The sequence below is a fragment of the Protopterus annectens genome, chromosome 12.part0, assembly GCF_019279795.1.
Source record: "Protopterus annectens isolate FY-2018-M chromosome 12.part0, PAN1.0, whole genome shotgun sequence".
Taxonomy (NCBI): domain Eukaryota; kingdom Metazoa; phylum Chordata; order Ceratodontiformes; family Protopteridae; genus Protopterus; species Protopterus annectens.
This window is the reverse complement of record NC_056746.1, coordinates 738,039,260-738,050,737: the sequence shown is the minus strand read 5'-3', so window position 1 is coordinate 738,050,737 and position 11,478 is coordinate 738,039,260. Positions and strand designations below refer to the sequence as shown.

The 11,478-nt window shown below is 38.7% G+C and overlaps 1 protein-coding gene across 3 annotated transcripts in view; it reads right to left on the bottom strand.

The window, feature by feature from the left end:
- Positions 1-7,561: 7,561 nt before the first annotated feature.
- LOC122816784 (interleukin-4 receptor subunit alpha-like) overlaps positions 7,562-11,478 on the bottom strand; it is a 635,553-nt gene continuing 631,636 nt past the window's right edge. For all 3 annotated transcript variants that reach the window (XM_044089808.1, XM_044089806.1, XM_044089807.1), the window contains exon 10: positions 7,562-9,349. In XM_044089808.1, the coding sequence (XP_043945743.1) occupies positions 8,392-9,349 (958 nt within the window). In that variant the 3' untranslated portion in view covers positions 7,562-8,391. The remainder of the gene's footprint in view (positions 9,350-11,478) is intronic.

The window sequence follows — 11,478 nt, the reverse complement described above, 5'->3', positions numbered from 1 at the left end:
TAGCCTGGGGGGGACGCAGACAGACTGCACACTTGCAGCCAGGAGTGGTGAGGTGGTTACTTCAGGGAGGGAGCTATTCAGTAGCAGTGAGACTGAAGGTGAGCCACAGCAGCTTGTGGATAATGATGTTCCCTTGGACAGAGTGACTGCAAGGGCAGAAGTGAGTAGTAGTACCCAGGCTGACAGTGAGGCACTGCTGTCAGAAAATATCAGACTTCCTGTAAAAGGGGGAGCTGGGGAGGGTTACAAAGAGAGAGTTGAGAGGGGCTCATCTCTCAGACCCCACATTGCAAGGACTGAGGGAGGTAGCTAGTGAGGCACCTGATTCTCAAGGAAAATGGGAATCTGTATACTGGGACAAAGGGTTACTGTATAGTGAGTGAACCCCTGAGGGAGGACTACAGGGTGAGCGAATACAGCAGTTGTTAGTGCCCAAAGTCTACTGTCTGGCACTTTTTGACTTGGCCTGGAGCCCTGGCTAAGGTCTCAACTTTATAACTGTGCCAGTGGGGAGTCTTATTGCAGATCTGGAGAAAGAGAGAGAAACCAGCCCCAGACTGACTGTGGTCTCAGTGTGCTCTTAAGGGAAATTGCACATTACTGTGTGTGTACTTGCCATCTTCCCAATGTGTACGTTTCCTACTGTTCCAGTGGTGAAGACTGAGATTCCTTGATTGCTGGGCCAGTGGTGATGGATCACACCTTGTACTATGTATGTGTATTTGTGCTAGCCATTTAGACTGCCATGTTTAGATTCACTTTTGTGGTTTTTACAATGTTTTTGTCCTGTTCAGTAAAATCAAACCTGCTTGCTACAATGTGATTCACGTTTCCAATACTTTTATTTCAGATGAACTACCATTAAGTTCTCAATGGAATGCCCTTGCTTCCAAAATTAAAAAAAAAAATAGTTTATAATGTCACTTGGCAGTAGACTCGTGAATCACAATGGCCTGATGGAGAGTTGCTGCCACAGGGAAAGACTAAAAATTGGGTATGTACTAGTCATTCAAATTTCCAGTCAGCAGGTCCTCTATGAATGAACTTGTACATTGACAGGGTTGACAGAGTTGAGAAAGGTTGACTGAAGTAGCTGACCTTAGCTTATGTTAAGAGTGTTTTTCCTTGGAAGGAGAGAATGGAGAACAGGTACTACTTCAGTATTCATCATCCTTTCTGAAGGCACAGAAGGTATGCATACTTTATTCTTCTAATTGCATATTTCTATTGAATCATGCTACACAATTTAAGTTAAAGAATTTCAAAGGAAGGCACCCTTGAGCTTAAAGCTAATAAACAAATGCTTTTCAGTCTAATTGCATTCCACAGTCCAGTACCTAGTCTCTGCTACATGCATTGCAGGAGTTTCTACCACCAAAAATATGTAGCTAGTCTGGTAAAAGTACATTGCCAGAACTCAAAAGTATTTTAACTGCCATGTTTTACAGACAGAACTTTACCCAACAATACAGAGTGAAAATTAAAAATACATTATTTTGCCAAAACAGTCCCGTAACAATGGCAAGAAAATACCAAGTCAAACTGTTTACATTGCAACCAATGATGACAGGCCATGGGATAGTAATTCATACAAATACTGTACAACTAGAGAAATACTAGCCATGACTGTGTGCTGCTTGTTTTACTGGCACCAACTAGAAAATGTTTCAATTTACTTTTATATGATTTTTCTAGAAGCAGGCTTTCTTGTCTGTATTAGTACCTGCTGCATGTCCACAGAAAACAGCTGCTTAAAAGGTATTTAGACTCTGTCAGCCAGGTGGTCAGTTGTAGCGGCTTGAGGATGGACTTTATCAATCACCCCTGTTCCTATGTGAGTAACCCCAATCTGAAAGAAAACGTGTGGTAATTGCTCCTGGCCAGTTTCAAAGGAAGGTAGAATCACTATTGCCTGGGCCAGAAAGGAGTTACCACAATGATCTTTGTGGGGTCCTTCTGAAGCTTCGGAAGTACCCTGGATATCAGTGGAAAAACATACAGGGACATTCCTGTACAAGGAAAAGAAAAAATACTGTCTTAAATGTGCCTTCTTGCATGCAGTTTTGGAACAGAACTTGCTAGCTGATTGTTTAAAATAGAATCATACAGGTCTACCTGAGGAATTCTACCCTGCTGGTTCAAATCTTGGAAGGCCTCCTGATTTAGTTTCCATTTGAGTGAATTCGCCATTGATCTGTTCAGCTTGTCTGCCACACAAATTTATTCTAACAGAATGTAAGACACTTGTAGAGTGAGATTGTGCTGTAAAACTATATCCCATGCTAACATGGTTAGTCTGCACAGGGAGCAAGATCTGGCCAGATCTGGTTCCTCCTTGCTTGTTAATGTACCATATTACTATAGTACTGTCTGTAACTACTTGAAGAGGTCTGGCGATCACAGTTGATTCAGAGAGTTGAAAGCCTTTATTGGTGCTAGCATCTCACTTATGTTTTTTGTCTCTTTCTTGTCCCAAAGACTTTGCACTTTTATTCTCCTTGACACTGCTCTCCAATGAATGTCCACAGTGTCTGCTGTGACTGACTGCTTTGAAGCAGCAGTGGAGAATACCTGGATTCAGAGAAATTTGTTGTCTCTACCAAGTGATTTCCCTTTCCACAAATCCCAGAAATGGAATATAAAAAGAATGGATGTTGATGCTGGGACCAAACAGAAATCAGATACCATTGTATCTTTCCCATGTAGAGTTCTGCAGTAGGTATGACAATCATGGATATCATGAGACCCAGAATTTTGAGGTATTCCCTTCCTGTAAAAGATGTCTGAGTGAAAAAGCCTTTGAATAGATCCAAATATAGATCTGTTTTTCCTGTGGAAGAAAAGTTCTTTGTACTGGGGTGTTTAACAGACACCCCAGAGATACAATCTTGTGTGATGAAGCCAAAAACACTTTTGAATTTTCTCTTGGAATCTAAGCCTGTGTAGATCTAAGTGAGATACTGTTAACACTTTGAAAAAAGACTCCACAAAAATAAGCGAGTCTTCTAAATATGGAAAAATGTAGATGCCCTATAAACTGCAACGTGCTACAACAGGAGACAGACACTTTGGTTGAGCACTTTCAGCAATGTATAGCCCAAAGAGTAAGGCAGATAACTGATAATGTTATCCTAACAAATACAACCTTAAGAAATGCCTGAAATCTGCATAAACAGGAATGTGATGATATGTATATTTTACATTTAAGGTTTGTAAAAAAAATCTCAAATGAGGAAGAAGGGTGACAGATTGTGAAGTGAAAGCATTTTAAACTTTGGATTATCACAAACTGATTCAGGAAGGAAAGAATCAGAACTGGTTTCCAGGAATTTTCTTTCTTTGGCACTAAAAACATTCCTGAATAAAACAATTTCCCCACCTGAAAAGTAGGAATGGCTTCTATTACCTCCCAAGACAGTATATATGATCTAGGACACAGGAGGAGAATGGTTTGGTCTGGTAGATGAGGGGGGAATCCCTTGAAAAGGGGGGGATTTCCTCACACTGTCATTTGTATCCTAACTGGTTCATTTTCAGGACCACTTTGTCTAAAACAATCTGTTGGGAGGGTGGTTTAATGGCTAAGGTGTTTGCCTTACAAACACAAGGTGCAGGGCTTGAGTCTCACACGGGATAATTGGCTAGGCTTAAAATGGCTTGCAAGGGCAGTTAGCTTAGTACTAAAACTATGAACTATGTTGCCAAAGACCGAAAGTGAGGTTCAAACTTTCTGGAAGGGGTAAGTGACTGCCTAGATTGGGGTGGGGGGAACAAGTATTTTATATAGTCATTCTACATTTGTTCTGAAGGGTTCCAGATTTTTTTTTGGAACCTCCCTACCATTGTTTTTTTTTAATGTCTGCTTACCAGCTTTCTGTAGAGATTGTTTATTTTGTTTACTGTGAAAGCTGGATGAGGGAGCAGAACATCATTAGAAAATTTCGAGAAGGAGGGCTGAAAATCTGAAATTCCCTGAATCCGCTTACATCTCTCAAAAAAATCTTTTATAACTCTGTAGCAGACGGTCCAAAAACTAAATCTCTATCTGAAGTAGAATTCAAAACTACATTTTTGGAATCTTCTGACAGATTCTGAGAATGCAGCCAGGCAAACCTACTCATAACAGTACCAGTGGCAACAGCCCTGGAAGTAATATCTACATAGTCATAAACACACTTCAACCAATGGGTCATGACTCAAGAAACAAGATTACACAAGGCAGATGTTTTCCTCACAAGAGAAAAACATGAAAAGCATCCCTCATATTTTTACAATTAGTATGAACTTTAACATATGAAACTGGCAGTTCAGAATTCCAAAACTCAAATTTGCAGAAGCATACACATTTTTCCAAAACTTGCCAGTAGCTTTACCATTCTTATCAGAAGAATGATTAGAAATAAAATGTTTGGCAGCAGATGGTTTGACTAAGGCTTTAGCTGCTGGGTGAGGTCTGGGATTAGTGTAATAAATGTGAAGGACTGAGGAACTTTATTCCATCTTCTTTCTTTGGACAAGCAGGGTAGCTGTCAGGGGAAACCACAGTCTATGAAAATAAAACATCCTCCACAGCACTGGGGGAATTGATGAAGGTTCTGGAAGTTCCAGTTGTAGCACATCAAAGTACTTTCAAGGGAATGAGCAACTTCATTGTTCTCCCACTGAAAACACACGGTCTCATCCTGGAAATAGTTTCAAAGAAAGTAAATCCTTCAAATGAAGATTCAAATACCATATGGCCCCAGACACTGAATCAAAAACCTGAGAAAAAAATGCATCTCTCCCTTCACCTTCCCAGAAAGATGACAGTTTTTGAAACTCTTTAGGGAAAGAAGAATGCCTTTTTCTTTTACCAGAAACAACCTTACAGGAAGGGCCAATAGCCTGCAGAAACCATGAGCCAAGCCCAATAAATGACTCCTGTCAAGAGAAACTGACCCAAACGTTAAAGGCTTAGTTTTCTGTGTCTTTTTGACAGGAAAATTAGGGTAAACAGACCTAGGATGGGAGCAGCAGCTTCCCGATTGGATGGGTACAAAATTCTGCCTAAGAAGGGATACATGTCCCACCCCCTTCTCCATGACCAACAAGAGAAATTGCCCCTTGTCCACTGAAGGGATCCCAACAGGCAAAGAGGATGAGTCTAACCTTCAGTCCATTGTGGCTATATGGACAACATCAGAGGAATCTGAAGAAAAAAAGATGACTGGTGTGAGGAACCAACCTTGGCCACAGCACAGTCACCCACCTGTGGCTGTGAGAAATTACTAGCCTGCTGTAATGGCAAAGGCTGCTTAGGTAACTTTTTCTTTTTGTCTGGAAGAAGGTCTGACCAACCAGAAGATTGTTCCATGATCCTGCCAAAAAAGGTACTTGATTGCTACATCAGCTTAGCAACAGTAGATGGTAAAAAAGAAAAGTAGTAAAAAGTAACTTTTTTCCAGAAACAAACACAGTAAACTGCACTTTAAACATATTCCCAAACCATGAAAATTAAAACACAGTTTCTCCACTGAAGAAGTTATATTAAACTATATTTAACAACTTTTTACCACAAAAGTAAAACAAAGTTTACTCCAGTTTAAAAGTACATAAACATCATGAGACAAAGAAGGAAAATTATTTTCCCTAGCTTAAGAGTAGTTCTTTTTTTCAATAAAATTTAAACAATTTTACAAGTAATGTGGAAGGTTTTTAACCACAGGGAACTTACCTGTTAAGCAATGGAACAACAGACTCTCAAATCCTCGAAAACCATTAGAGGAACATCTTCTCAGCAGCAGGAAAGCTTTGAAGGGCTTCACTCCCAAACCTATCCTTTTAGTCAACTCAATTTGAGCATGTGGAAGGTGCCCTGAAGCTTTGGAAGGATGTAACCCATACAGCTTCGACTACTACAGCAGTGATCAACATGAAGAAAGTTGTGTGAAGTACAGATGTTGTACAACCACTCCGGATAAGAAAATCAGGTAATCTGAGAATACTTTAGCAAGTTATTAGCATTTCACATGGCAAAGGAGCTAATGACTAGCCACTGGCATGGTTGGGCTGTTTTCAGGGAAATTCTGATCTTGCTATTCTTTATGTGTATGACCTTGACAGTGATGGATTAGTAATAATCAAAAAGTGTGTGTGTGTGTGTGTGTGTGTGTTCCCTGACACACATTCACCCAACACTTCAAATTACCGACATTCTGAAAGCCAACATTACCCGCACGGTTAGTGAACACTTGGCCATCTACTTGAACTTTGCCCCTTACCCTCACGGTAATGCTTTCTTGGAGTTGGTTTATTTAGTAAGGGGGGTGTTGGGGGCGTAGCCCCTACACACCGGTGGGGTTGTTTTCTTCGGGTAGGTCTTCCGTCGAGAAGGCCAAGTGTTTACTTATCTTTCTGGAAACGTCAGCTTTGAGAATGTTGGTGATTTGACGTGTCAGTAAACTGGGTTTTGGGGAAGTGGACTGTCGGTAAACTGAAGGTAAGCCATATATATATATATATATATATATATATATATATATATATATATATACACACGCACACATATACATATATATATATATATATATATATATATATATATATATATATATATATACATACACACACACACACACACACACACACACACACACACACACACACACACACACACACACACGAGAGGGAGTGGAAGCACTCAAGCAATAGGTGCTTTTCTGACTAGGTGTTCATTTTTCCATACATCTTCTTCCCATCCCACTAAGTTACTGCTCATTGTTGGTATGAAGATAAGGGAGGATCAGACATTTTTCCAAGTGTTGGTATGAGGATAGGGGAGGATCTGATGTCTATCCAAGTGTTGGTATGATGATAAGGGGGTATCAGATGTCTATTCAATACTGCTCTGACTCTGGTTTCCTCTTTTTTAAATAAGAATTTAATTCATGAATTAGGGTCATGAGTTGGGGGAGACTGTTAAATGGAGAGTTAAAGCAGAAGTGTGACAATGGATTTCTTCCAGTAAAACTATTTCAGTCATTGTTTCTATGCAAGCTAGGATAGAAAGTATAACTGAGCCCTGTGACATGATTTCAAAAATCATGCTACAACTTGAGATAAGGAAGCATCACCATGCTTTGTTTCCTAGGCAGCAGTGTGAACAAACATTACTGTCAAACTGCATTACTATAAACATAGTTAGAAACAATGAAGAGGCAAATGGATATAATATTGCTACTCGTTGACCTTGCTTTTATGACATATTCTATTCAATGAAGTAACATCAGGAATAAGAAAATGTACTGGATGTGAGACAGAGAAGTATGTCCAGAAAAAGTTGAGAAATGTGCAGAAGGGTGATGCTTAGAGCTGCTGTTTAAATAATGAAAGGAAAGATTATTGGATAATGTAGCAGTCAGCTAATTTTATTGGAGACTATTTCAAAAGAACCACCTAAGCTGAGGAATTGCTGATCCTTGTACTTTTGTATGCATATTTAAGCTAGACAGTCTGACATGTTTAGATTTTTTTTTTTGTGATTTTCTATTCAGTAAGACAAAATCTGCCTGCTACAACAAGGTTTCGGTCTCCAAGAATTTTATTCAAGATGAACGATTATCAGATTTTCAGTGAGAGAACTACAGCATAGCATCTATACTTTGCTTGCACTGATAATGCCAAAAAACGTACAATTCAGGCATGGAAATCCAAATTACATGTTTCAGCATTCCATCACACACACACACACACACACACACACACACATACAGCTGTCCCCCTATGCATTCACCAAGCTTAGAATTCCACAAGACACATGGCTTCAAAACAATTAACTCCACACTCCTTTTTTTGTTCAAAGTTTTTGCACTTTTAAATATAAAACCATCATGTTACAGTTCTTCTTACCTTAAAATTTGTTTCATCTCCTTTAAAAGGTGAAGGAAATCAGAAGTTAAAATCATCTACCATATGAGCCTTATTTGCACCACACACACTCACTATGGTGCACACACAGATAAATACATCTCTGTCTGCACAAACCAGCAAGCACCTAACTCACTATGGTGCAGACACAGATAAGTACATACCTCTGCCTACACAAACCAAAAAGCACCTAAGTGTAGTCTACTGTCAGATACATATTCGGGAGACATCTATAGAATGTTCCTACCCCTGAACTATGACTATGACAGCTAATTAAAACTATTTACATACATCAATGCTCTTATTAGCAGATTAGATATTATTGTTCAATGTATCACATATAAAGCATAATGCGGATATGTATTTTTCTAGTTTTAGCATTTTAAAACACTGTTTATATCACTGTATTTTTAACAAAACTGTAATTTGCTGAATTCTTCAAAAAGGAATGCAGGAATACTTGGGGGAAAATTAAGTTAACTGATTTTAACAGCAAGTGTTTTCATTTGCAGAAAGTTGTGTCTTGTTAACACACTTGTCAAAACGTTCATACCCAGTTTTATATAAAAACGGTGTGTCAGGCATCCCCAAAAGATGAAGACTGCCAAGATTTTCAGTTCCTGAGGAGTTCAGTTGACCAAACAGTACTCCACCTGGAGAACTCTGACTTAGAAGAGACTGAAATGGCAATGTTTTCAACTTTGTTTCATTATCTTCAAAGCTGCCAAAGTTAAACATCGAACCGTTAAAAATTTCAGGTCCCCAACTTTCAAACACTGAGGGATTCTTAAATGCCTCCGTGTGTTGACAATCAACACTGAAGAAAGGGGGGTATGGCAGATGAACTGCATGTTGAGAATTAAAGTTATTGAGAGTGCTCAAGTCTTCAAGACTGCAAACTTGTTGGAAGCCAGCAAACATACTGTGCAATGCTACATTCTTGGATTCTGACAAAAACAAATCTGGCTCCTGCTGCCTTTTAAAACTTAATAGTAGTTCAGCATCAGAGGGAACTTGCATCACACAAAACGTATTTCCTTGTTCATCTTCAGGTGAACCTTTAAGTGCATGTCCTTCTGCAACACAGCTTTCAAAGCCTTTATATCCTGAATAAGCCAGGTTGTCAAGTCTTGGCGCATCAGATTCTGTTTTGTGATGAGATATCTCTGTGTTGTGGTGAATACCTGAATTGCTATTAATTTCATCACTGGCACGCCCTGCACTGAACAGCTGATAGGACTTATTACAGATTACTGTAGAACCCACCATGTTCACTGGGGATTCCTCTAGCAACCAAGAAGGGAATACTATGGAAGGGTAGACATGCTGTTGTTGAAAACAGTCAGACAGTGACATTTTGCTTGCAAAAGAAGTATCATTGTAATTTTCATTTTCTTCTCCTTTGATGGACTCACTTTGGTGGTTGTTCTCAACAAAAGCTTTCCTGTGGGGGAAAAAGAAAACATGACAAGAAAATGAAATATCATAACCTTCTGGATTTCTTATAAATGTTCAAGACTGAGTTGTTATAAAACCAATACAGTCCTAATAAGCCTTATGTATTTTCTTCTAACAGATAATGTATATATTGAGATCCTCAGAACTGTACATTCTGCATGTTTTGCAAGTTGACATCAGGGACCATTATACAATGATATGAGTAAACCACCTACAAGGTAATCAAAGATCATATTTGCTGCCAAATTGTATATATAGCCATACTTCATGTACGGAAAGAAGCAAAATAACATTAGTGCCAAGTAATTACCAGAGCTCCGTTATGCCTGACTGACAGTGTTTCTTAAACAACCTGGAGTTACAGAGCTGACATAAGTATATTTTTTGTATTTTAACTATTCAGTGTTTCTTACCTGTACTGCACTGGTTTTATTTATTTACTTATCATTACTACACTGGTTTTATTTGCTTATCAGTACTGTGCTGTTTTTTATTTATTTGCTTAACAGTACTGCACTGGTTTTATTTACTTGCTTAGCAATACTGCACTTTTTTATTTATTTGCTTAACAGTACTGGACTGGTTTTATTTATTCGATTATCAGTACTGCACTGTTTTTTTTATTTATTTAAAAGTCCACATGCAAGTGAAGTGAATGGCTGTAAAATATATCACTCTCAATCTTCAAAGAATTGGTTCCTTGTTCCAACCAACGATAAGAACACCAACACGAATAAATCCAGTATAAAAAGATTTATTGTATGCTAGCACTGTCAGTAAGCGCTTTCACCTCCACGGCTTTATCAAACTACAAAGTGCATAGTCAGTAAAAACATTTAAATACAATGAAATCAAACCCAATAGGTTCAAATTAAAACAACTAAAGATGACATCATTAAATGAGGGCACACCTTTCCTGATTTAACCCTTAGTAGTGAGCATACACTATGGTCTAAAAATCCTCTTCCTCTTAAGGGCAGGTTTCACTTGCACCTTGTCATTAATGCCAGGGATTTTATCTGCCCTGAGCCTAATAATCCATTTAAGTTCACATTCTAAAAGGCAAGTATCTACATCCCCCACCCTAATATTGGTCTTTAATTGCTGCAGTACACTAAATACAAACTCATGCTCAGCTCCCATTATTTTAATGTGTTTCGCTAATGCATTACTGTCAGATCCAGTTCTGACTGCATATACATGTTCACGATATCGTTCCTGAGCTGTCTACAGGTCTTCCCAGCGTAGAACGCTGTACAGGAAAGCAACGGGCCAAATAAACTACATATGTACTAATACAACTTGTATCTGTGGTGAACACATACTCTACTTTCGTTAATGGGTGTTGAAAGTCTTTCCTGTCATCTATAAAATGACACTGATTACAATTATTACAAGGGGCCGAATCACGTTGCTCCCTCACCATCATATTCCTAGTTAGTGGTCTATTACACAGCTTACTTTTCAAGTTCTGTTTATTCTTATATGTAAACCGTGGACCTTCTCCCACCAACTTACTCAGACTCTCATCTAAATTCAACACCTGCCAATGCTGTCTAACGATGTCTGTGATCTTATTTACATCCCTAGTATAAAATAATGGAAACCTTAAGACATCTTGTGCTGACTGATGGCATAACCTAATATCCTCATTTCTTGCTGAGAAGTAAGGTTTCGCTGAACCTTCTCTTATTGCATCCACTTCCATCATATGTTTCATTATATCCTTTGAATCGTACCCCCTCTCAATTAACCTATTCTTAAGGCTTCGTACTTCCAATTCATACCCTAGGGGGCTGGGGTTCAATCTAGATGCCCTCATGGACTGACCTCTCATAATATTAGCAAATACATAATTTGGGTGCATTGAACGTCTATGTAAAAGGCTATTCCTAAAACAGGATTTCCTATATATAGACGTGTTCAAAAGTCCACTTGGTAATCTAGTAATGTTTACATCTAAGAACGGAAGCTCATTTCTAGAATAGTTCAAGACAAACTTTAAATAACCACTAACCTCATTGATCTTATCAACAAATATTGTTAGAGATGCCTCATCGCCTTTCCATATAAAGAAAAGGTCGTCCACGAAATGTCTGTAGTACCCCACTTTCT